Raw genomic sequence first — 27,336 nt, 5'->3', positions numbered from 1 at the left:
CAGCACAAACTTACTTCAAATTGACTGTAGGGACGATTCGGTAATCAGGTGGGTAAAGCGTTCGTTAATTCGTTACGCAGCAGACCCGAGTTCGATTTTCCACATGGGTAAACTGTGTGAAGTGGCGTAAAACGAAACTCACTCATCCGACAGGACAAAATCAGCTAATACAACTAAGTTTTCTTTTTATACAAGTGCTATACGAAACTCAACATATAGCAACACAACAATCTGGACATTTGATTTCTCACGCTGGATTTTACGAAAAGTACACGGTTCAACCGTGAGTGCAGATATATCAGAAAATAAACACTCTTCAGACCTACAGACCTACTCCTATCACAGTCGACCTTTAGCCATAATTCGTACATAGTAAAATATCGACGTACATCAGAAAGTATACGGTAACTTTAGCCCTATTTCTGTGACCGTCGACCTTTAGCCAGATTTCGTGATCGTGTAGTCAAAACTGTCCCGACTGTGTACAGTACTTAGTGTGTCGCAATACAAACATAAAAATGGATGGAGCGAAGAGTAAAGTGGGTGAATTCACAGTGAGTAAAGACGAAAAATACCGTCTTTCTATTATGTTGATTTACAAGTAAATGTTCAGCTCTGCAGTGACTGTTACGTCCTTGACCGAATTCTAGTTTGACAGTGAAGGCTGCGCGACCTACTTGTACAGTCGCGGCTATCTATGCTACGACCATGCTATCGTATTCAGCAGGAATGTCGTCAGCCTGGTTCCCTGGGTCTGATGGGCCTGCGCTAACGCTCCGGCAGTGTCGGAGCGTTAGCACAAGCGCATCAGACCCAGGGAACCAGGCTGGAATGTCGTAGTCAGTGAGATAGCCTAGCGGTTACAGCATTCGCTTGTCATGCAAAAGACCCGAGTTCGATTCCGAACATGTGTGCAATGCGTGGCGTAAAGTCACTCGCTGACTAGTATCAATGTGGAGATGAACAAAGCTATTGGATTCATCAACACCTGAAAGGTTGTTACTTTGATTCCTAGTACATGAGCTGAAACACTCAGGCATCTATGATCAAGAAGTTTTCCTAACTACTAACTAAATTCTATTATGGTGAAATTATGTCCGTTATGAATTCAATGCGTTCAGTTTTACACCGATATTAGCAATTTTCCACCAATATCACCAAATGGGGCCCCAGCAATAGGCTTCACCATATTGTAGCTAAATGGGGGGTCGAACCCTGGCATTCAGCGTGACGAGCGGTCGCTATTGCCGCGAGGCTAACTCACTGTCCTTATGATTCTAAACCGTGCATATGAAGCTTGCTCCGGTACAAACATTCGCCATATGTCTGCAATATTCTTAGAGCGGAGTTAAAGAACAAACATATGGAGGCAATTACTATAAATAGCTTTATGCGGTAACAGAATAAACTTCAAAAAGTATATGGGACACATTATCTAATAAATTATTTTCTTGCATAAGACAGAACTGGTGTTCTCCAAAATCGAAAATATGTATCATTATACCGGAGAAAACAATGTAAAATTCTTCTAACATTGTCTCCACCAGTGCTAGAATTCGTCTTCTGTAACCAGTGCTTGTCGTAAGAGGTGAATAACAGGCTCCCGGTCTTGGCTGACACAAGTAAACGTACTCCATTTGCGCTACCATATTGCTGTGATATTGCTGAGTGAGGCATAAAACGAAATTCACTAACTCACTTAAAGTTGTCTCGGATAAGATAGTCATAAGAATATCTGTGTTGTGCGTGTGCCATAAATCGAGTGATGATTAAAACTCGAAGCTCATTTGAAAAAGGGTCAGAATGTATTCATGGCCATGGTCAAAATTTTGCCTCTCTCTTTAAATGTTCGGCTGTCATCGGGGACTTATAACAGTGCAAGCCTTTTGCAGGCATAATCATGCCAAAACTATACTAACCAACCTTCAACTGTTTCCTAGATTTCTGGAAAGAAGTTTGACATGGATTTCAGTGAACAACACCTCGTGAAAGTAAAAGATCGAAGCGGAAACTCTTTAAAATATCACCTATTCCAAGGGGTGCATTACGCACCCATGTTCAAGATCTCTCTGCTTCAACAAATCAAAGGTTTCAAAATGAGACCCGATGACATATACCTTTGTGGATATCCTCGCACAGGTAAATACAAATCATCAACGACATATATTTGTCATACTGGATGAGGCATTTATCACTGGGTTGCTGAAAATCAGGCGGTGTTTGCGAAAAGTTAAGCATGCAGTGATGAAGTATCAGGATCGAACCCGGGTCTTCGGGGGGACGATCGAACGCTTTAACCACTACGCTATTCCACTTCCTTCTCCAGTAAATATAAGTCATGGCTGCCCTAAGCCGAGATCAGCATTATACTTGCTATAAATAATTAAAGCCCAACAATATTGTGATCGGTTTCATGAGAACTTCATTGCCGATAGATATGTCATGTATATCTTCAATGAAACTTGTCATTCATCCTTCTCAAAGGCACACACTGGACATTCGAAATGACGAGTATGCTTCTTAATGGTAAAGCTGACACCATGCAAAGGTACAAGGACCATTTGGAGTTATCTCCCCCTGACGATCTAGCCAAACTGGCATCCCCGCGCATCATCAACTCTCACGTGAAGATGTCCCGCTCTCCAGATGATGTCACAGCCCTGAAATGCAAGGTCATCCACACCCTGAGAGACCCGAAAGATGTTGTCAGCTCTCTCTACAAGGTCTATTATAACAGACCTCTGACTGCCGGAACATATACTGGCTCATTTGAGGATTTTCTTCACCTTTTCCTGGATGAAACTGGTCAGAAACATTCTACACCCTTCGAACTGAAGCTAGAAAAAAGTTTGATTTCACTGTAGGAAACAAGTATTTTTTGGTTAAATCTTCCTAAAGCGCCATGAACATGTCAGTTTGACACCAAAACAAAGGAAAAGAAAAAGAAAATCAAAGTGTAAATGCTTCCGGTTTATACCAGTCAGTATGTCCACAACAACCTTTCTAGATTTGTAATAAATCAAACAATTCATTCGGTTAGCGCCAATTTTGTTCTTTACATTTTCAGTTCTTCACTATGACATGGAACCAAGAAACACTAGAACACCATGATGGGGAGCATTTAGAGCATTAGCGGCAAAGGGTCCAGGGCCCCGATTCCCAAATCTATCGCTACGACTGTCGTAACTCCTATGTTGTAACACAGACTTGTAGCACAACGATAACTTTTGGAAACAATTCCCAACTGAAATATGAAAACAATTTCTGTTGTTCTCCCTTGGATTGTAGTTCATCCTAGGTAAATATGTTCTGTTATGTTGACCGATTTGTCTCGGTTTGCGTCAAATATCGTTGCTATTTCCGCTTACTCAGAAATGATTTCGGTTTTTTTTTCAGTCGACAGTAATGGGATGTTTGAACACTTGAGAGATGCCGAGAAATATTTCAGTCAACATCCCGAAATTCCGGTTCACTTCCAAATTTATGAAGACACCATCAAGGTAGGAAGTCCTGGTTCACAAAAAGAACTTTTGCCTGCGAATGTACTACTTCTATATATTTGTTTATAGTTGTTTTGTGGAAAGAGACCAAGGATAAAATGATGCACATTTTCATTAATCCTGTTCCATACTGTGTTTAAAAAAACCCGACTGATCAGCACATGTTTACCATCATAGTCACCAAAAATCATTACTTTTAGCACGAAAATTACAACGCACCATATGTTAGTATATTTGTGATTACACTTTCTTAGTACAGCTCAGTACTTTTGCGTTGAGTCGGGGGTTCAAACCCACAGAGTCAGACACCTAATCCCGAGCACCCGAAGTCAGCCTCCTAACATGCACACTCACCACAACTGCCAGAAGAAACTCAACCAAAAATGTACTAGAATCTGTACTATACTGAGAAAGTGTAATCCCAATATGTTACATTTGGTCACTTTCTAAATGGCAATATGTAATCATGTAAATTAATGACTACAATTATGTCAGGCTTTTGCTCATTTGTGAAACTAAAATTATACATGATTATCTCTTCAGTCTGCCCCATGTTGTATTTTTAGAAAAGAAACCCATTGATCAGCATATTCTCAAGAAGAACCATTGTACTACCACCACCGTCTCTCTTAAGTCATTACTCTCCATATGTGAATCACAGGCTACAGTTGGGACATTTGTCAACCTATGTATGATTATATATATACATTTTATACTTAGGATCCCGTACGTGCTGTACAATCTCTGTCTGACTTTCTTGGACTTCGCAGAGATGACCATCTGTGCCGAGCCATTGCAGAGAAGTGCAACTTTTCCACAATGAAAAACGACAAAGAAGACGTCTCAATAAAACTGGATGGTGAAAACTTTCTGTACAGAAAAGGTATTTTCAGGCACTGTTGTGTTCGTCTATGTTCTAGCACAGTTGCCTAACATCACAACACTGCTTAACAGAATTCCTGTAACCATAACAGATTACTTAACAGAGGTTTTGTATTACAGGAACCGTTGGTGACTGGAAGAACTGGTTCAACGAGCAGATGCTGGAGGATTACTACAGAGTGTACGAAGAAAAGATGGCGGGGTCAAGGTTCTATGATACTTATGCACGGAGTAAATACTAGTAAGGACGTTTCGTTTTGACGACGTATTTTGTTACGTTTTCAAACACACCAACGACATTGTCTCTAAACACGTGATCCATCATGCTGCTCAGATGAAAGATGTCATACACATTCTGTAGGAGTACTGACATCTGCCAGAGCCTTCAGTGATGTTGACAGTAGACAACAGACACGGGCATGTGTTCTCTTCTGTCGTTTATGTCTGTTGAAGGTCAGCTGCAGGCTGGTATTGGCAAATAGCTCGTAATCAAGAACTTAAATTATGGTCAGTGAGTCAATTGTTGTGTTCTGAAGAAACTGTTATTCCCTCCAGAAAAAGGACGATTGTCGGAAGAATAACATTTCGTATAACCATGCACTGTACATCTTGAACATGGGCTGTGTCATTTAGGAAATGTTTTTGTTACATGGGACAAGTCATTCTGCTATTTTGATGCCCCAGATCAATCAAGCCTTGAAACTCAGACAGCATTTATACACAAAAAGCTATGTTGGCACAAGTTTATCTGACTCTCCTACTTCTGAAAACGCCACTAAAAGAAGTGGAGGATAGCAGAGTTATGCCCCTTCCTCTATGAACGTGTACGTACCTCTCGGAAGTTCTGGAAACGAAACACTAATGAAGTGGTCATATTTTTGCAGATCTTATTTCTTTTGTAAGGAAAAGTTTGCACTTGTTTCTTTTCAAACCAATCAATGTTGACGGTCTGTAAATATCAAGTCGTTCGCCAGACAATCCAGCGATCAACAGCATGAGCAACGATCTGCAGAGCTGGAGTACGATGACGTGTCAGACGGCTTTGGAAATGACGGCAGTTAAGTTTGCAATCACGAAAGGAACATTTAAACACATCATTGTATGTGTTTAGGTATTTCTACAGTGTATTTCGAATCAACCCGACGCAGAAGTACAAAAGGTGATAATTTATACATTCAAAATGTACTGGGCACATAAGGAAAGCGTGAATACAAAAATGTAAAATCTAAACGTGTCACATTTGTGTAGAGAATAGTGACATGTATTCCGTGACGTCAGTGGTTTCGTCCTTGAGACGTGCAATACGTTGTTGCACGTGCATTCCGGGAAAGAGAAGCAGAGCAAATGAATGCCACACAATACTGTCATTTTGGAAAGCTCAACCCCTGCCCTGCCCACACCAAATCTAGCGTCTGCACAACGTCATAAGGCCATGACTCGCCCTTCGGCGTATCCTACCACAACGTCTTTGTCAAGCTTGCCGAATGTAGTGTCATTCGGTGTCACCAAAGAACTCCTTTGATGATTGTTCAGGGCAACTTAACTGGTGTGGGTTACGATCAGATTCTTCGACCTGTGACAATTCCTTTTCTGCAACGTCATGGCCCCTCGTTAACATTCCAGCAGGACAATGCTCGCCCTCCTACGGCAAGGGTTGGTATGGATTTCTTACAACACCACAACGTTGACTTACTGCCTTGGCCTTTAAATTCACCACTTCACTATTCTCAAGGTTGAGGCATTCACTGTATTATATACTAGCCACATAAAAAAACCTGTGAATTGTCAAAATATTATCCCAGTTGATAAGACCGACAATGTCAAGAGTACATATAAACTTTAATGGGGGAATCATGAGACCATAACAAGTCGGGAGAATTTCAATTGAAAAGTCAATCACAATGACATCACGAGTTTACAAGCGGGACAGGGGTCAAACGACCATACCACAAGCTCAAAAACGGGTATGTCCACCATCGGCATTGAGACGACGCATAGAGCCTATCAAACGTGCAAGGAAGGCTTGTGGGATGTCACGCCAGATTCTTTCAAGGTCTGTTGCAAGGTCATGATCTGGCGGATGAGGAGGACAGCGCAGAAGTTTAGGGGCCGTTCATAATTTATAGCTTGGGGTAGTGGGGTGGGGTGATGATGGCTTTTATTGAGTTCCATGTACAATGTGAATAAATGGAAAACAATTGAAGTCGTACTTTGTATGCCCCTCTGATAAGTGTAAGTTTGCACGCTCCCACGGCCGAAAGCTATGATTACACAGTGCCATTTAGAAAGTTGGCAAATGTAACATGTGCCATATTTGGGATTACACTTTCTTAGGAAAGTACAAACCCCAGTACTTTTCTTTTGGTCGAGCCCCATCCGGGATTCGAACCGCACCCTCAGAGTCAGGCACCTAATCGCCAGCACACAAGGTCATAATGTACTAATAATTAACACACGTTGAGGCGGACAGTAGTTCAACGGTTTAAGAATTCATGACCCATTACAGTTCAGGGTCCCCTTTCTTGCTTGACGTTCTGTCCGCTTCATGCATTAAGACAGTCTAGTCGTTGAAACTTTCGTTCTTCATATCCAGTCCCCGTGTTCTATTCCCCTGACCTCATGTGAACAGTGTCTGAAGCCCTTTTCCGATGTAGCGAATTACTAGATTGTCAATGAGATTCGAATATCAACGTGTTCTGTTGACCTCCCAGTTCCGCTGTGTCGGAATCTGTACCTGTAACTATGCCTGTAATCAGTGAAAATACGAGTTAGAATTGGTCTTCAGAAAATCCTGCTTGTCGTTAGAGGCGACTAACAGGATGGGTGGTCAATCTCGTTGACACATGCCATGGTATCCCAGCTGCGTAGATCGATGTTCATGTGGTTGACCACTGGTTGATCAATAGGGCCGGCTGAGTACCTCAGTGGCAAAAGTGTTCGCTCGATTTCCCGCATGGACACAGTGTGTGATATGCTACCAGATAGTTCTAGGTTACCCCCACCCTCCCATTGTATCAGAACAACATCTCCATCACTATGAGTATGAGATTTAATCATTGGTGGTGGTGGGGTAGCCTAGTGGTTACAGCGTTCGCCCGTCACGCCTAAGGCTCAGGTTCTATTTCCCACATTGGGGACATTAATATGAAGCCAGTTTCTGATGTTCTCCGATGTATGACGTTGCCCGAATATCGTTGACAATGGTGAACAACTTATGAAGCCAGTTTCTGATGTTCTCCGATGTATGACGTTGCCCGAATATCGTTGACAATGGTGAACAACTAAACGTACAACTAGAATACATGTACATTCAGATTTCAAGAATACATATGGACCATATATATGATGAAGTTTTTTTCAAAACTAATTCATGATATTTAATATGTTATTGCGGTCATTCAGATACACGTTGGCGAAAGGTAAGAACTGATTGTGACGGAAGATTTTCTCTGTGAATAATGTAACGTGCAGTTGTGAAACGGACTATAACGTGAACGAAAAGAACGGAAAAGCACACACACACAGACACACACACACGTACATACATTAGACAGACAGACAGAGAGACAGACAGATAGACAGAGACACAGACAGACAGACAGACAGATAGATAGATAGATAGATAGATAGATAGATAGATAGATAGATAGATAGACAGATAGGACGGCCTAACGAGGTATTTTGCCTTCGGTATACCGTAATGCAATAGAAAATGCCGTATTTTCGATTTTCGAAATGTCGTTTTGTTAACCATTTCGTTGAACGTATTAAAAATGTCAAGACGTCGAGCCAGTTTGCCAAATTAGATTTAGGTTTAGCTATGATTCTTGTCAATTTACTGCATTATGATCATATTCCATGTACCGAACACAAGGCCTTGTACCGCCAAACGTATCGTGTCGTTCTATGCGGGTACCGTCCGTTGACAGTGCCACCGCCGTAGTAGTATTTTTTCAATGATACCAATGGGATGTTTGAAAATCTAAGTACCTTAGTGTAGACACATCTGTGTGGAACACATACGTTTAGCTAGCATTATTTAGCATTATGTAATGTTACATTGTATATAACAAGTGTTTATTTTACTTTCACATGACAGCAATCTGATGTTTACAAACCAACGCGATGCTGAAGCAATGACATCCATGTGCACTTTCAGATATACGAGGAAGCCATGAAGGTGTGTTTCAGTTCTGATGCTCATGTTATATTTTGCATGTAACAGAACAATACAAAGAAAAAAATATTTAGACGAACTAATAATACCATTCCTTTTTTGAAAAGATTTTATTCAGCGGACGTCAGAAGAAGGGGTAACAAAAGCGTCATTTCCATGGCTAAAATAGCAATTGAAAGCATTCCCTGTCATCTGCATGTTTGTGAAAATGATGTTTTACCCTGGATACAACGGTCTCTGGTAGGGAGGTGGGTAGCCCAGTGGTTGAAGTGTCCTATCGTCATGCTGGAAGCAGAGTTCGTTTCCACACGTGAAGACCATTATTGGTGTCTGGGTCCACATACTATGTGCCACGGAAATCTCTTTACAAAAACCATAATCCTCCTCCTCTGCCGACGCACTGCGGAATTATTTCCGCAATTAGTCACTCAGTTCGATGCTATGTGAATCGATGCAAGACGATTCGTAAAGGTTCCCTTTCCTGCGCGCTTCGCGTTTCGTTGAAGGTGGTGTAGCATGGTGGTTAAAAGCGTACACTCTTCACGCCGAACACTCAGGTTCGATTCTCCCTAAGGATACAATGTGTGAAGCTTTTTTTCTGGCGTACCCGATGTGTTGTGTTACTAAAGGTGGCGTAATACCATACTCACTCATACACTCAGTTTGCTGTTTAAAGGATATTATAACTCACACATATACAATACAGTCCACAGCTCAAAAGAACATACAAAGCAAACATGAAGATATTTCTTAAAACATCCCCAAACAAACGTTAAGTATGTGTTCATGCAACTTCGGAGAAGTCCAAGCCTCAAGGTATTCATCAAAAAGTTGAGAGGTTGAAAAGCTGAGAGGTTTTATTTTCTTTCTCGATACATTTCATCGTCTCGAATATCGATTGATACTTTAAAGAAAGCTAAATGTCGCCAAGATAACAATAGGAAGGAACAGGGCGCACAAATCACGAAAAATCAGTTCACACTCCAATGCAACTGCATATGTTGCATAAAAACACTGACATGCGAAATATACGTATATATTTATAGGTTGATAGTCAGATTATAATGTTGCATGCATATAGGGTATTAAACGCATTTGTCTGGGGTAAAATAATTACATACATACAGAGCGGTATCTTTGCAAGTATCAACACATGGGCAATACACAAATCTTACCTGTTTGACATGAACATGAAAGTAACACGATGGTATTACGCGTTTAACGCCCACTCGAAGTAAACACAGTTTCCTCCTTTGATATACTCTTCACAAAAAGTAGGGGAACTTGAACTTGCACTTTGGATAGGAAGTGTTAGTGTTAACAAACTTTTCAAAGACTGACATCTTTTGAAACGAACCACCATTTCTCTTTATCACCATCCCTAAACACAACGCATGGAACGCACGCGAACAACGAAGTGTGGGTGCCATTCGTGCTTTTAACGGTTTTCAAGAAGGTCGACAAATCACCGAGACCATTTATTTTTACAATCAAACAGTTGTTAGTTAGCGTCTCTTGATTCCTTGGGGGTTGAAAATGAAAATCATACGCATGGAAATTTCACGTCCTAAAGTAAAGCGCGTTTACTACACAAACAGCTGTTGTCACAATACAACTGGATATCATATTAATATTTGTTGACTCCGATAGTCAACCCACGTTTTCAATCATAAATTCAAAATGAACTTCCCATACTTCCTTCGAAGCGTATATAACGTTTATAAGGGTTAAGACAGATTAATACAGTAACGATAAATAAAAAAGTTCCAGTGTACGTGTTTCGTAATGGTTAAAAAATCAGACGTCCTCCTTCAGAATAACATACAAACGTTTAAACAGCCATCGGGGTAGAACCCGAATATATGTCATATGACCACAGTATATTTGAGGATTAGTATTATAATTAATAGTAATGTTTGAACAGTCATCGAGGTACAACCACGTTCATATTTCACAGGGATCACAGGAAGATGTGTGGATTAGGGATTATATTTTAAAGTGGGATGACCCACTGGAGCGCTGGAGGTAAGCATGTCTTCCCCGAAACCTGGCGGTCCATTGTTAGTCCCCTCCTCTATCTGTTAAAATATGACAAATGTTTCAATTCAAAATGAACATGACATGAATTTGAGATTTATGAACATATCATCTCTTTGCAGTCACTGAGTATAGCTTATCCAACAGGAAGTCCAGGGAAGTGTTTGTCAGCATCTTATCTAATCAGGCCTGGGGGTCGATTGTTGGTCGACGGTCCTGGAACCCCGAAGTCTCGACATGCTGCGCTTAATATCAGCCTACTCGACTCTGTGTCTAAAACACCAGGCAACTTTATTGTCACTATATTTCTCATATTTATTTGAAATGTGTCTGAGGCAGTCGGCCATGACAAAGATAAGGGGGGCGAGGGATAGTTTAGTGGTTTAACTGTTTGATCGTCACGCTAAAACCCGGGTTTGATTCGCCACATGGAGACAAACTGTGAAGCCCATTTCTGGTGTCCCTCGCCATGATAGTGCTGGAATTTTGCTAGAAGCGGCGTAAATCTATAATCATTCACTCACCCGCGACAAAGATAAAGAGCCAGTGTTATGGGATGTCGTGGTAGAGTACTCACGAGATTATCTACCGGAAATTTCTTTTCCATTGTGTTCCCTCTGTCCAGGATACTCCTGGGTGCGACTGAAACACAATGCCAGGCGCTTAATATATATCAGGATGAACAGAAACATTACATGGCAGAATTAGACCCAGAATAATAAGAATAGTAGGCGCATAAAAAGGTTAATAAACATTTATCACGTTCCGTGGACATTTCGTGAACTACATGAACGGCGTTACCTTTGACAAATGTTTTAACACATTATATAGGACAGTTGAGAATAGTGATACCAAAGGACATTACTTACACAACTAACGACTGTCGAGGAATGACAGAGTTATATCAGTTACATTATACATATAACGAGGGAAAGGTAGTCTCTCATTTCTTGTCCAGAGTTGTTATTGCATTTATGACCATTACCAGTTTTCTAACAAAATGCTAAAATGAAAACAACATTCTCTGTAAAGAAATCCGCGGTGTGGAGAAGCCCCATATTGCTACGCGTTGATTGGCTGTTACACTGTCTAAAATAACCAGCAGAAGCATCAGTCAACGCAAATGGGATACCATGACATGTATCAATCAAATCAGTGAGACTACACTTGCAATTGTATATGTCGATATGCGTGACAATGGAAAATCTGTAAAACACATTTATACGCATGTATACTAAAACCATAATAAACTGAATGTTGTATTGTGCCGTATTACTAAACATATGTTCCAAGTGATTGTATGAGGTACTATGTTATCATACCTTTCTTTTGTTTCGACATCTTATCAGCTACCGTAGCAGCCGGTGCCCTGAAATTTACATTGATTTCACGTTATCCTTTACGACTGCCAACCAGGGAGACGTCAGTAATGTCTGTGTGTGTGTGTGTGTGTGTGTGTGTGTGTGTGTGTGTGTGTGTGTGTGTGTGTGTGTGTGTGTGTGTGTGTGTTTTAGTGTGTTTTAGTGTGTGTGTGTGTGTATATATATATACATATATATATATAAACACTAAGTATATATATATATATATATATATATATATATATATATATATATATATATGTATATATGTATGTATATATGTATGTATATATGTATGTATGTATGTATGTATGTATGTATGTATGTATGTATGTATGTATGTATGTATGTATGTATGTGTATATATATATATGTATGTATGTATGTATGTATGTATGTATGTATGTATGTATGTATGTATGTATGTATGTATGTATATATATATATCTATATATATATATCTATATATATGTGTGTGTGTGTGTGTGTGTGTGTGTGTGTTTGTTTCTGTGTGCTTCTTCTTTCGTTATATACTCCGTCTCACCCTTGCAAGCTACATTATTCGCAGAGGAAATCTTTCGTCAAGTGCGTGTTATTTTCACCGAATATGTTGGCATACGAGTATCGCCATTGAGTACATTCTCATATCGGCCTAATACCATTTAACCAGTTGGCTCTAATAGTTGATTTTACTTTAAAAACAAGTACTGCATATTTGTGCCCTAAATCACCAGATAATATATTCCAGCAATATTCCAGCAATACCATGAGGACACCAGAATGGGCTTCAAACATAGTACCCGTGTTTGGAATCGAACCACTAGGCTACATCACCTTTGGCATCTCATGTTTGCCACAATCACTCCCACGAGCCCCACTCCCAGCATGCCACAGATGGTCCTGGTGGCCCACAACTCCAAAACCTGACCACGTGGTGGGCTACAAGTTGTCCCATTGGTCGACGACTCTGTGGCCTCTTCCAGTGTAGTTGTCAGGATAGTTGTGGTTGTTGCTGGGAACAAAGAGTATTTCAGCCATTCACACAGGATTGCCAGAGCTAATCATCATTCTTGCAATTTGCATTCAAAGCTTGGGGAACTATGACGTCAGAAGTGGTACAGTTACTTCCCCTGGTACCCATTTTACCATTCTTACTTGTGATATGCACTCACTTTTATATCATTTTACCGAGCTTCATTTCTGTATTACTAATCTCAAAACAATTAGTGGTATGTTGATTCCCATTTCGTCTAACGCTCTCAGATTCCAAGGAATGGTAACATAAAAGATTCCAGTTCCAATCTTAATATGTCTTACGTTTTGCCGATGTCACTCTAAATTGTACCTCACTCCCTCTTGGCTTTGGGAAAGATTTTGACCAGTTATCAGAGGATACCCACATGAATGCTCGTGTACCACATACTTGTTTGACATATATATTTACTGACCGTTAATGCTCTCATAAATTTAGTCGAACATCTGATCTTGCTAATGAATATGTAACCTTGCTTGCTCTGTCATAGCTTCATTAACAAGGTGACATGTCGTGACAAACTGAAATATTGTTTCATTTTTGCTTCCTACCACACATTACAGCTTTTTCAGCTCGATCTGGTTAAGTGAATACTAGTGCATTGCTTGACTGTATCACAACTGGTGTAGTTATTATTGTGAAGGGGTGCACCTTTCTCAGGTGATTGTCAACGTGTATGAACCAACCGCCCAGAGACGGGGGTTAATTTGTACGTGCAATATCAGGATTCACATAAATTAAAAAACAAAACATGATTTTTCTCACTGGTCGATGATGTAGTTGTTGATACCGTTGGTCTGTCACAGTCGGTGAAGAGGAGGTAGACAACGGCGTAGTCTGTAAGCTCTGGAGACCCCCTGTCCGTGACCTTCACCACCAATATATCGGAAGTGACGTACTTCATGCCGAGTTCCGCAGGAGTGTATATCAATATGATCCCACCGCTGGTGAGGTTGACGTACACGTAAGGGCTACTGCCGTTGATACTGTAATAGAGGTTCGTATTATCGATGTCGGTAGCGACGACGGAGGACACAAGGTCCCCGTTGAAGCTGTAGCATGTTACCTGGATAGTGTACAGAGATTTGGTGAAGATGGGTGGATTGTCGTTGAAGTTGGTCAGATAGATCCGCTGGACTCCCAATGTGTAGTTACGGAGTAAGGAGGAGTCTTCGGCACGGATTGTGATGTCGTAATAGAGACTGCCGTTTGTGGCGATATCGGCGTCGACGTTTCTCGCTGTCGATAGAACTCCAGTGACGCCATCGATCGTGAACTTGTCCATGGAATCTGTTCCGGCATCTAGGACAGAAGTAACTGAAGGGTGAGTGAGGGAGTGACTACCTTACAAACAAACAGCGCCATTTACATACGGAATGCGTGAGTGAGTTTAAGTTTACGCCGCAGTGAACAATTTTCCAGCTATAAGGCGGCTGCCTGTTAATAATCGAATCTGGACCGTACAAGCCAGTGATCAACAGCATGAGTATTGACCTACGCAACTGGAAACCGATGATATGGGTCCATCCAGTCAGTCAGTTTGATCACCCGATCCCGTTAGTCACCTCTCTCAACAAGCGTGGGTTACTGACTGAATGAGTGAGTATGATTTTACGGCGCTTCAGAAATGCTCAAGCAATGTCATGGCGTGGATCACCAGAAATGGGCTTCACACACTGTACCCATGTGGGGAATCGGGACCGGGTCTTCTTCGTGACGCTTTAACCACTCAGCTACCCCACCGTCCTCATGGGTTACTGAAGATCACGGGTTATTGAAGATCATGGGTTACTGAAGATCAATGCTAACCCGGATCCTCAGGTGTCAGGAACGTACCGTAACTACCTTGACTTGTATATCATGCGAAATGTCATTGCACATGTTTCCGTCCTGTTTCATGTAAAAGTACCATTTTTTCATCAGTTTCCCACACTACGTATGCTATCATATTAGATAGATATATTTACATCATTTCATTAGTTCGCTATGTTTCACTTTGAGCAAAAAGATGAATATGAAAAGACTACTTTCACATCACGGCCGATGACTTACAAAACATATTCTAAAATAAATAAATCCAACTACATAAAGATAATGGGTGGTACGGATCACGAGAGCCAGTTCTAAACATGTAGAAACCAGCTAGTTTTACAGCTTGTTCAGAGTGAAGCGTTTCTCATAAGCAGTAAAAGGTAATGTTAATTCCCGGGTGAAAATGAATTCAGAAGAGTTACTGATATGGAAACTTTGCTTTTTCTGGGTTTGTCAGTATATTCCATATCACAATCCTCATAAATACGTTCATCATGAATAATGTAACACATGTACTGAAGACCCGACCTGATTATTTGCAAGGTATGTCGAGATCGGGTGCATTCTGTATGTAGAGAAACCCCGTTAACATCTCGTAGACACGCTTTTAATATTTAGATTTCAATTAAAAATTGCAGGTTGAAACCGTGAGTATTTTGGGGAGTACACAACATCATACCCACCACGTCAAAATACACTCGACATCGTGATGAGCCATTCCTTTCTCCACACTTCTGCCACCCAAACCAAAGTCCAGTATGTTTAACATACAACAGTATCCATGTACAACCTATCTCTGTTCATATCAGCTTCGTACTAACTAGGCACTATACTTACACGCAAAGAAAAAAAATCTTGACTGAGATTGCCTTTTAATTGTGTTTCAGTAGGTAAGTTATATGTTCTCTCGGGGGTAATTAATGTATTGACTCTTGGTATATGCATTGTTTTGGCTCTTTGAATCCAAGACAATCTTTCCTTGATGGATAAAAGAGTTTAACCCTAACACCCTGGTATCATCCAACAAAATTGCACATACTCACCAGATACTGCAGTATATATCCTACATCAGACCCTAGCACCCTGTTACCATCCAACAAAATTGCACATACTCACCAGATACAGCAGTATATATCCTACAGCGGGTCCTAACACTCTGGTACCATCCAACAAAATTGCACATACTCACCAGATACTGCAGTATATATCCCACAGCGGGTCCTAACACCCTGGTACACTCCAACAAAATTGCACATACTCACCAGATACAGCAGTATATATCCTACAGCGGGTCCTAACACTCTGGTACCATCCAACAAAATTGCACATACTCACCAGATACTGCAGTATATATCCCACAGCGGGTCCTAACACTCTGGTACCATCCAACAAAATTGCACATACTTACCAGATACTGCAGTATATATCCCACAGCGGGCCCCAACACTCTGGCACCATCTAACAGAATTGCACATACTTGCAGATGCAGCAGTATATATCCTATATCAGACCCTAACACACTAGTACCATCCAACGAAATTGCACATACCCACCAGATACAGTAGTATATATCCAATATCAGACCCTAAGAGACCCAACAGAATTGCACATACTCACCAGACACAGCAGCATATATCCAATATCGGACCAGACCATCTGGCCCCCTGTCCTGGTCAGAGGCAGCGAATGTTGCCACAGTTGTGCCAGGCCTGACGTCCTCGGACAAGGACAGGACTGGGAACTGACCAGTGTTGTCGTCAAGGGAGGGAGAAGTCCAGATCGGTGCAAACTCGTTCCGTGGAGCAATCTGCCAAAGACGAAAAATGGCATGCAATGGAAACTGCCTGTTAAACCTGTCACGACAAGCATAAACTGGGAAACTCCGCTGGTTGATACAACTAAGAAACGTCAAAACCACACAGGGTCATGCCTAAACAATACCATTAATGTATTAACTGTTGATATATGCATTGCACTGACTGTTGTAATGCAAGACAATCTTTTTCTTGATGCAGTTTAATGCAGTTTAACGGAAATCAGTCAACTCAAATGAAACCTAATTTCTGAAATTGTTACGAGTGTGTATTTTCTGTATGTTTTGCTTTTAATTAAGTAATAATTATTATTGGGTCACAACGTTTAGTGTTTTGAATAATAATTATGATGGGACGCATTCACATTACTGGAGTATACATCATCAATCGCTGCCAACGCTTTATCTTCATAGTTGCCTGACCGCTCGCTATGTTACATTCTGCGCAACTTTCTCCCTCGCACTATGACTTTGGTGATTTTGCTGTATTATGTTTTGTGGCCCATTGCCTTAGATTTTACATCATTTGTATTGTATTTGAAATCGGTTTTGTGAAACTGACTTGTGACTTTGTACAACTTGCTCTCTTTGCTAAATAATACAAAATTTGTCTTTGTTCTCTTTTCCTGGTTCACAGGGGGTTTCTTACATCGTTTGTCACGGCAATTTCTTATCCGTAACAATTGCTACTATTGAACATGCTTAACATGACTGAACTGATACTGCTGGTTATGCCCGCTGGGGGCGTTGGGGTAGCCTAGTTGTTAGAGCGTTCGATCGTCACGCCGAAAATCCGGGTTCAGTTCCCTTCATGGAATAAACACACAACAAAGAAACGGCATCATGTTCTGATCTAGAGTGGTCATATCAACAGTCTAAATCTTAAAATACTAAACTGGACTTCCTTGCTACGGGCTGAATGAACGAATATACCGGAGTGAGGAGTTCAGTATTATGCCGGTTTTTTTATTTATTTATTTTATTTTTGTTACTATTTTTATTTGTTTTTGCAATATTCCAATACATCACTGTAAACCAGAAATGGGTCTAAACATATCGACGTGGCCTGGGGAATCAAATCCGGGTCATGAGCAGCGAACGCTTAAACCACTCGACTACCCTACTACCGTCGATGTACAGCAATACCAGCAATATTACAGCAATGTCAGTCCGGGGGGCTCCAGAAAAGAATCTGCTTATATTGTACCCATGTATGGAATAGAACCAGGACCTTTAGAGTGACGATCGAATGCTTTAACCACACGGTTACCCTGCCGCCCCATGTAATCGAAGAGTATTGATATATAACAAGACAATCAATCACACAAACCCTTTTACAATTGTATTTAACATCGACTTCAACTTAATTCCCACACAGCAAGTCGCTAGTCTACTCACCATTACCACCAGTATGACGTATGCAGTTCTCCTAGCCTCATTCAGAGAGTTGTCTGACACGGCGAGTGTGAGGGAGTAGGTGGGGACGTCACGAGTTAGCGTCTCGTAGTCGACGGAACCCATAGTTACTTGGTTGTCACTGACATTGAACAGATTATCTGTGTCACCATCCTTAATGGAAAGAGTTATCTCCCCATTACTTCCGGTATCAACATCCGAGCACTCGTGTATGAAGATAGATGAGACTGGAAAAAAATCAACAAGTATCTGATAAATGTCGACACAGGAATTACGAATAGACCATCCTTATTGGTTGGCGGAAATGGTGGATAAAGTAAGTGGTGACATATCGCTAGTGTTGACGCGCAGATATTATTGTCGGGGTATGAAACACCGATTCATAAGAAAATCTCCAATATTATGAATAACACGATGTTTCGGAGGGAATGCTTGCTCCTTCTTGACATCCGCATAAGGTCAGGACATTGAAGACAAGAAGGTAAGTTGGCGGTCATTTAAACGTTTTGCTGACACTAACCAACACAAAATCCACTCAGTACGTAAAAGTATTCGCAAAAGTTAAGCTATTAAAGTATGCAAAATTCTGTTCATTCACATACGGAATCCAAACCAAACCATCACCTAATGTACGAGTACGACATCACAGGGATATGCTAATTATACCAGATGTTCTTCAGAAGGCGTTGGCAGCGTTCTCCATCCGTGGTATTGGTCACAGAAAACAGAAAATTTAGGTACTTCGTTACCATTGTTTGGGACAAGTCAAGAACCCTTTTTCGGATTGATATAGAGACTGACATATAACTTTGGTGTGAGGAAGCTTTCAAGGCGACTTGTTTGTAAACACTATCCAATTCTTACTTCAGCGTTCGTATCTGCATGTTTCTCTCAAACATTTCAGTCGATTATGGGCATCGGTTTCAGAATAATCATTAGTGACTTCCTGGCAGTGAGATTACAGTCATCACAAAATGTCTTGAATTCGAATTCTGCAAGTAAATATTTCCATTTCAAAAGGTACACAAATTAATGTCCTGATTGGAAACTGACGAGATTTAAGAATCAAATATTTAGAGATCATTTTCAGCAATTATATTTGCAAAAATGACACAATATTATATCGAGATGGGGGATTTGATTGCGTGCTGTATCTTGAATTTTACATAGACATTATTTAGGTGAGTGGAAGGTACATTGCTATCCCCCCGACATCCAGGGAGTTGCTTAAAGCCGACTGATTGCGATGTACACAATCATTACTGACAAAATGTTGAAAGCGTATAATACGTAAAGTTGATCATTCGTTCATGTCGTGTTTGGTTTTATTTCCATTGTATAAAAAATGGTTAAAATTCCTGATCTAACCCAACCAGGGACGGTAGGCTAGCCGACTGGTTCAAGGGATCGCTCGTCACATCCAAATTCCGGTTCGATTCCTCAAAAGGGTTTAATGTGCCGTGCCTATATTTCGTATCCGCGGCCGTGACGTTGCTAAAGGTGGGGTAAATGTAAACTCACTCACTCATTCGACAGGACCAAGTCACCTAATACAAGGGAGATTTTTCAATACAAGTGCTCAATATATAGCAACAAAACAATCTGGACATCAGACGCTTCTCCCTTAAGTGTAGATATATCAGAAAATAAACACTCCAACTTCAGACCTACTATTACCTCAGTTGACCTTTAGCTATAATTTGTAAATTCTAAAATATCGAGGTATATCAGAAAGTATACGGTACTTCAGACCTACTTCTGCGACCGTCGACCTTCAGAGATATTATGTGATAGTTTAATCGACTGTAGAGTACAATACTTACTGTGTCGCAATACGAACATAAAATGGATGGAGCGAAGAGTAAAGAGGGGAAATTCACAGAAAGTAAAGACGAAAATCACCGTCTCTCTATTATGTTGATGAATAATTTAATGTACAAGTCTACAGTTACAGTTACGTCAGATAACTTGGCATTTATAAGTCGGTGCGATGACCAACAGGGAGAGTCCTAGCGATGTGCAACTTCTTTAGCCCATTTATGCCTATCGTCCCTTTCTAGAGACGGGTACTTCCAAAAAGCATTTCTCTTGTACCGATGAAGATATAACTTTCAATATAGACGTGAACAGAGCTGGATGAATTGTTTAGTGATTGAACTATTCACATTACCTGTAGGGTTTACATTGTTTAAACATGGCAAGGTAGAGCCGGATCCCCTGCCAATTCAACCAAGTGTAAGGTACGGTGACGTTTCATATTTTAACTATCTATGTCCTTCAGAATGTGTTTATGTGGGTGGGATGGTGCCTTTATTTGTGACACGATGTGTAATATCAAACCTCAACATTTCATGGTCATTCTTGATCTCTTAAAACTTTTCTGATGAACTAAACATCATACTTAATGAATGTATCCTTAAGTCTCCCGCTGGGGAAGATTATAATGAAATGGTTTCTATTCATGACCTACATGAAGGTCTTGAACATGCTACAGATACTGCTGCAGGACCTGATAACATTTAACATCAACTCCTAAATCACTTACAGAAAAAACCCTTGTGAATATTTTGATAGCATTTGGACGTCAGTGGAATTTCCTTCTTCATGGCGAGATGCTGTCATTGTTCCAATTCCTTAACCTGGACGTCACCATATCGATCCTTCAAATTATCAAACAATTTTACCAACCAGCTGTGTCTGCAAAATCATGGCTCGTATGACCAATAACTGATTGGTTTGGAAACCAATTATCTACTTACTGCCATATAATATGGTTTATCTAAGAAACAGAAAAAACGATTTACCAGATTTCGTATGACATACCCAGGAATACTTACCCTAGGCCCTTCATTTCTCCCAGATGTGTGTATGAATGCACCTACCTAACACTGTCAAATACCCCTGTGTCCATGGTTTTCATATGTGAGGATCATCTTTGTGCTTAGGGATACATTCATGACATGTTCCGATTTCAATTTGTTAGTATACATTGTTCCATATGAAAGCCAGTTTCGTTTCATTCCATGACTGAAAGCTTTCAAATGATAAGAGTCAAAATTACAGTTTAAGAAGTTGATTTCCCCACCTAAGCCTAGTAAATTACACGATTTAAGTTCTCTAATTTGCGTATTGTCCCATTTATGAAACACATTTTTGCAGTGTAAAAAAGTATGGGCAAATTGATTTACTGGTAAAATGGTACCTCTTTCCTTCCATTGCTTTCCAGTAGAAACCAGCTCACAAATGTTGATGAAAATCCGAGACCCTATGCATAAATGAGTTAATATAATACGAGCGACGTTTCGATGTAGGTTCCAACACCCTTATCAAGCAAGTGATCATTTGCTTGATAATGGTGTTAGAAGATCACTTGCTTGATAACGATGTTAGAAGATCACTTGCTTGATAACGATGTTAGAAGATCACTTGCTTGATAACGATGTTAGAATCTACACCGAAACGTCGCTCGTATCATACTAAACATCAAACTCTTATTATATAACATCAAACTCTTATTATATAACATCAAACTCTTATTATATAACATCAAACTCTTATTATATAACATAAAACTCTCCTTGTTGATCGACAATTACGGCCTTGGCCGAATACGTGTTTGCTAGTGAAGGGTGAACGGCCTACTACCACACGCAGTCTTTGCTGCGACCGTGCTACCGTATTAAGTAGCAATGTTGTAGACGGTGGGATAGCCTTGTGGTTAAAGCGTTCGCTCGTCATGCCAAAGACCTGGTTTCGATTCCGAACTTTGGTGCAATGTTTGAAGTCCATATATTGGTGGACGTTTGCTAAAAGCGGCGTAAAACCACACACTCACGTGTATCAATATGGCGATGACAAGGACTATTCGATCTGTCAATGTGAAATAAATATATCGATAATTTAATTCCTTGATCATAAGCTGAAACTCTAAGACATCTATGATCAAGAGACTTTCCAAACTAAATTCTGTTATTGTGATATTATTATGTCCATCCGAAAATCCGAGACCCTATGCATAAATGAGTTAATATAATACGAGCGACGTTTCGATGTAGGTTCCAACACCCTTATCAAGCAAGTGATCATTTGCTTGATAATGGTGTTAGAAGATCACTTGCTTGATAACGATGTTAGAAGATCACTTGCTTGATAACGATGTTAGAAGATCACTTGCTTGATAACGATGTTAGAATCTACACCGAAACGTCAATCGTATCATACTAAACATCAAACTCTTATTATATAACATCAAACTCTTATTATATAACATCAAACTCTTATTATATAACATCAAACTCTTATTATATAACATCAAACTCTTATTATATAACATAAAACTCTCCTTGTTGATCGACAATTACGGCCTTGGCCGAATACGTGTTTGCTAGTGAAGGGTGAACGGCCTACTACCACACGCAGTCTTTGCTGCGACCGTGCTACCGTATTAAGTAGCAATGTTGTAGACGGTGGGATAGCCTTGTGGTTAAAGCGTTCGCTCGTCATGCCAAAGACCCGGTTTCGATTCCGAACTTTGGTGCAATGTTTGAAGTCCATATATTGGTGGACGTTTGCTAAAAGCGGCGTAAAACCACACACTCACGTGTATCAATATGGCGATGACAAGGACTATTCGATCTGTCAATGTGAAATAAATATATCGATAATTTAATTCCTTGATCATAAGCTGAAACTCTAAGACATCTATGATCAAGAGACTTTCCAAACTAAATTCTGTTATTGTGATATTATTATGTCCATTAACATTTTAGTGAGTTTAGTTTTACGCCGCTGTTAGCAATATTCCAGCAATATCACCGGTGACCTCAACAATGGGCTCCGCACAATGTACCCAAATGTTCTACAGATAGTAACGTAGAACATTTTGTTTTAATACTGTTCTTACCAGTGACGGTCAGGTTAGAACTCTAATCTTCAGTAACGGATGCTTGTCGTAAGAGGAGATCAACAGGATCGGGTGGTCAGGCTCATTGACTTGGATGACACATGTCACGGAACCCCAGTTGCGTGGCCACGTTGCTGAGATATTGATGAGTGCGGCGTAAAACGAAATTCACTTACTCACTCATTGACAGTTTGTTTCACATAAGATGTGAAATGTTTTTAAGACAACTACAGTGATAGGAATATCTGTGTTGTGCATGTGTCATAATTCAATAAATTCAATTTAACTGATGTAGATGTATAGATGTAGGTCATACTACAGTAAGGGTACATATATGTAGGTCATATCACCATTAGGTTACATAGATGTAGGTTATATTACTATAAGTTTGAATGATCATTTGAATGATCAAATGATGTGGTCAAAACGTTACCTCTCTCTTTAAATGTTTATCAGTCAGAGCGGACTTTGCAGGCATGCCAAAACTATACTAACCAACCTGCAACTGTTTCCTAGATCTCCGGAAAGAAGGTTGAAGTGGATTTCAGCGAACAGCGCCTCGTTACAGTAACAGATCGAAGCGGAAACTCTTTAAGATATCACCTATTCCAAGGGGTACATTACGCACCTTTGTTCAAGGTCTCTCTACTTCAGCAAGTCAAAGGTTTCAAAATGAGACCCGATGACATATACCTTTGTGGATATCCTCGCACAGGTACGTTACCTTCAGACCATCGATCAACGACAGACATTTGTCAATCTGGATGACGATGATTTGTCCGGATCATTGAAAAGCAGCCATGACATGCGGTGTTTGCGAAAGGGTAAGCAGACGCTGAGATAGCATCAGATGAACCAGGGTCCTCGGTGTGACGGGCGAACGCTTTAACCACTACGCTAACACACTGGCCTCGTCAGGATATGTTACCTCACACCTACACCGGCATTATACGTGTTATGAACAATTAAATCCGAACAATCCTGTGATCACTTTCATGAGCAATGATAGAATGTCAAACTGTCAATCAAATGACTAACCATGGCTTTTTAGTCCATTAAGTGTGTGAGTTTAGCTTGTAGTAACATTTTGCATGACTACAGAAATGGGCTTCACATTTCTTTGATTTAGTATCTAAAAGTAAAGTTAACAATGTCATCGAATCTTTAACCAGAAATAACTTGTAACATTCTTCAACTGTAACGCTTAATAAGCAATTCGACAACAAATGTTATTTTACTCAATTTCACGCTGCCGATGGAGCAGTCAGTTCTTGACCTTCACAGAAGTGATAGATGTCAACTGTTGCTGATAGATATGTCATGTACATCTTCAGTGGCATGTCTTACTTCTTAAAGGCACACACTGGACATTCGAAATGACGAGTATGCTTCTTAATGATAAAGCTGAAACCGTTCAAAGCAATCACTTTGAGTTATGTACCCCTGACGAATTGGCCAAGCTGCAATCCCCGCGCATCATCCACTCTCACATGAGATGTCCCACTCTCCAGATGATATCACAGCCCTGAAGTGCAAGGTCATCCATACTCTGAGAGACCCGAAAGATGTTGTCAGCTCTCTGTACAAGTCCTATTATTACAGGCCTCTGACTGCCGGAACATATACTGGCTCCTTTGAGGATTTTCTTCAACTTTTCCTGGATGAAACTGGTCAGAACATTCTTCACACTTCGAAATGAAGCTTGATGAAAGATTTATTCCGCGCAAGGAAACACACTCGTTTGTCATGTAATCCCAAAGTGCAATGTACATGTTATTGTGATGCAACAAAATGGGAAAAAAACAAAACATCTAAGTACTAATGCTTCTTGTTTATACCAGTCAGTACTGAACGGAAAATATGTCTACAACAATATTTCTGAAGTTTTAATAATGCATTTAGTTAGTTGGGTTTTTTTTCATTTTTCTCAATTATCAGTTCTTCACTAGGACATCTTTGAGTAAGCTTTGCTAAGAAACAGTACATACTTTGATTTGGAGTAATTAAAACATTCGTTTGTAGCGGCAAGTTCCAGGGCCCCGTTTCCCAAAACTATCGTAGCGCTAGGGTTTGTTGTACCACTAATGCTGCATCTACTTGCACAAAGTGGTCCTAGCGTTTAACTGTCTTAAGCCTAAGTTTGGGAGTTACAACCATCGTAGTGCAAGTGAGTCATGTAACACACTTTGTGCAAGGGATTCATGTAGCACACTTTGTGCAAGGGATTCATGTAGCACACTTTGTGCAAGGGATTAGCACACTTTGTGTAAGGGATTCATGTAGTACACTTTGTGCAAGGGAGTCATGTAGCACACTTTGTGCAAGGGAGTCATGTAGCACACTTTGTGCAAGTGTGTCATGTAGCACACTTTGTGCAGTCGTAACGCTACGATAGATTTGTGTAACAGGGCCCAGGTTCCATTTCCCCTCGAAAAAATTCCCATATGATGTCAAAGATGTTCGCGCTTTGATTGTAGTTTAACCCAGGCTAATCGATCTTGTTATTTTCGCTTACTGAGAAATGATTTGGGCTTTTTCCAGTCGACAGTAATGGCACAATTGATCACTTGAAAGATGCTGAGAAATATGTCAGTCAACATCCCGAAACTCCATTTCACTTCCAAATTTATGAAGACGCCATCAAGGTACGAAAAGATCTCCTGACTGCAACCATCCTACTACAATCATATATGTGGACTGAGACCAGGGATAAAATGGTGCACTTTGTCATTAATGTAGTTTATGTTCTCCATGTTCTCTTTAAATTGAAATAAAAAAAATATTTAAAAAGGCTTGGGTTGGACACCATCCAAGATTCAAACCCACTCCCTTAGAACCTATTGGCCAGCACACAAAGTCAGCTGGTAACTCACTCAGCCAATTAACGCCACTTCCGAATAAGACTCTACCCCAAAAGTACTAGAATCTGTACTATACTGAGAAAGTGTAATCTGGCCACTTTCTACATGGCACTGAGTGATTATGTAAATTACAGAGTCTGATTAGGGTATGCTTTTCCACACTGATGAACCTTTGTATAATTTTCCTTTTGATTTTCAAAAAAGCCCTCCAAAAAACAAAACAAAACATTGATTAGCTCTGATTTTACCATCACCGTCACTCAGAGATCATTACTCTCCAATTGGACATCACGTGATTTCGCACATTGTAAACCTATGTATGATTTCATTTCTTTTTTCACAAAGGATCCCGTAGGTTCTGTACAATCTCTGTCTGACTTTCTTGGACTACGCAGAGATGACGATCTGTGCCGTGCCATTGCAGAGAAGTGCAACTTTTCCACAATGAAAAGCGACAAGGAAAACATCTCAATGAAACTGGATAGTGAAAACTTTCTGTACAGAAAAGGTATTTTTCAGGCACCGTTGGTGACTGTAAGAACTGGTTCAGCGACCAGATGTTGGAAGATTACTACAAAGTGTACGAAGAAAAGATGGCGCGGTCAAGATTCTATGATACGTATGCAAGGAGTAAATACTAGTCCTTTGGACATTTTCAAATACACCAGAGACAATGTTTATAAACAGTCAGTATGCACATATATTGCATAAGAACACGTGATCCACTCATATAACCCACATACACATTCTGTAGGAGTACTTACAATTGGCAGAGTCTTCAGTGATGTTGACATTATACAGCTGGCGGGGACATGTAGGCGGGTTGTCGTTTATGTCTGTTAGCATGAAGGTCAAGGTTGTAGAAGCTGTGTGACCTACGGCGTCGGTGACGTTGAAGGTGAGCTGCAGGCTGGTATTGCCAATCCTCTCATAATCAAGAACTTGAATCATTGTCAGTGAGCCAGTTGTTGTGTTGATACTGAAGAAACTGTTATTCCCTTCAGAAAAAAAGTTTGTCGGAAGAATAACATTTCGCATAACCATGCACTGTACATCTTGAACATGGGTTGTGCCATTTAGGAAATGTTTTACTTACATGGAGCAAGTTATTCTGCTATTTTGATGCCCCAGATCAATCAAGCCTTGAAACCAGTCACCATTTATACACAAAAAGCTATTTTGGCATAAGTGTAAAATTCGAAGTTTTCTTTGAACAATAATTTGAGACTATGTGACACTGAACACGTGTCTGACAACGCTAGAAGAATCTGTATCTAAACTTCGGATCATCTAAATAACGAAGTTGTCAAGCCGCAGAGTTTGTCCTTACCTGACTCTCCTACTTCTGAAAGCGCCACTAAAAGAAGTTAGGCGTAGCAGAAGTAAGCCCCGTTTTCCATGAGCGTTTAGAAACCTCTCAGAAGCACTTTTCGAAATAACCACTAGCCCGGTAGCGCGATGCTAGGTAAAACTTCCCAGGCTAGTAAAGATGGAGTGACGGTAGCCAGGTTTGCTTGCGTGAATTTTCAATCTGTGAAAAC

The 27,336-nt window shown here is 40.4% G+C and overlaps 2 protein-coding genes and 1 pseudogene across 2 annotated transcripts in view; 2 read left to right on the top strand and 1 right to left on the bottom strand.

Moving 5' to 3' along the window:
- The first annotated feature begins 467 nt into the window (after positions 1 to 467).
- LOC137262183 (sulfotransferase 1E1-like) lies at positions 468 to 6,582 on the top strand. Its single transcript, XM_067799970.1, has 6 exons — positions 468 to 554; positions 1,941 to 2,139; positions 2,485 to 2,805; positions 3,397 to 3,500; positions 4,221 to 4,383; positions 4,503 to 6,582. The coding sequence occupies exons 1-6, from the start codon at positions 519 to 521 to the stop codon at positions 4,622 to 4,624; spliced, it is 945 nt and encodes a 314-aa protein (XP_067656071.1). The 5' UTR covers positions 468 to 518; the 3' UTR covers positions 4,625 to 6,582.
- Positions 6,583 to 10,538: 3,956 nt separating this feature from the next.
- LOC137260656 (protocadherin Fat 4-like) overlaps positions 10,539 to 27,336 on the bottom strand; it is a 71,329-nt gene continuing 54,531 nt past the window's right edge. Inside the window, exons 40-47 of the mRNA XM_067798255.1 lie at positions 26,560 to 26,793; positions 18,014 to 18,258; positions 16,420 to 16,609; positions 13,756 to 14,292; positions 12,792 to 12,969; positions 11,919 to 11,965; positions 11,174 to 11,238; positions 10,539 to 10,637 (exon numbers count right to left, since the gene is read on the bottom strand). Of these exons, the coding sequence (XP_067654356.1) occupies positions 10,539 to 10,637; positions 11,174 to 11,238; positions 11,919 to 11,965; positions 12,792 to 12,969; positions 13,756 to 14,292; positions 16,420 to 16,609; positions 18,014 to 18,258; positions 26,560 to 26,793 (1,595 nt within the window). The remainder of the gene's footprint in view (positions 10,638 to 11,173; positions 11,239 to 11,918; positions 11,966 to 12,791; positions 12,970 to 13,755; positions 14,293 to 16,419; positions 16,610 to 18,013; positions 18,259 to 26,559; positions 26,794 to 27,336) is intronic.
- Positions 18,336 to 26,436, top strand: LOC137261935 (sulfotransferase 2A1-like; annotated as a pseudogene).

Source organism: Haliotis asinina, chromosome 14 (assembly GCF_037392515.1).
Source record: "Haliotis asinina isolate JCU_RB_2024 chromosome 14, JCU_Hal_asi_v2, whole genome shotgun sequence".
Classification (NCBI taxonomy): domain Eukaryota; kingdom Metazoa; phylum Mollusca; class Gastropoda; order Lepetellida; family Haliotidae; genus Haliotis; species Haliotis asinina.
The sequence above is the reverse complement of the archived record's forward strand: the minus strand, read 5'-3'. Positions and strand labels throughout refer to the sequence as shown.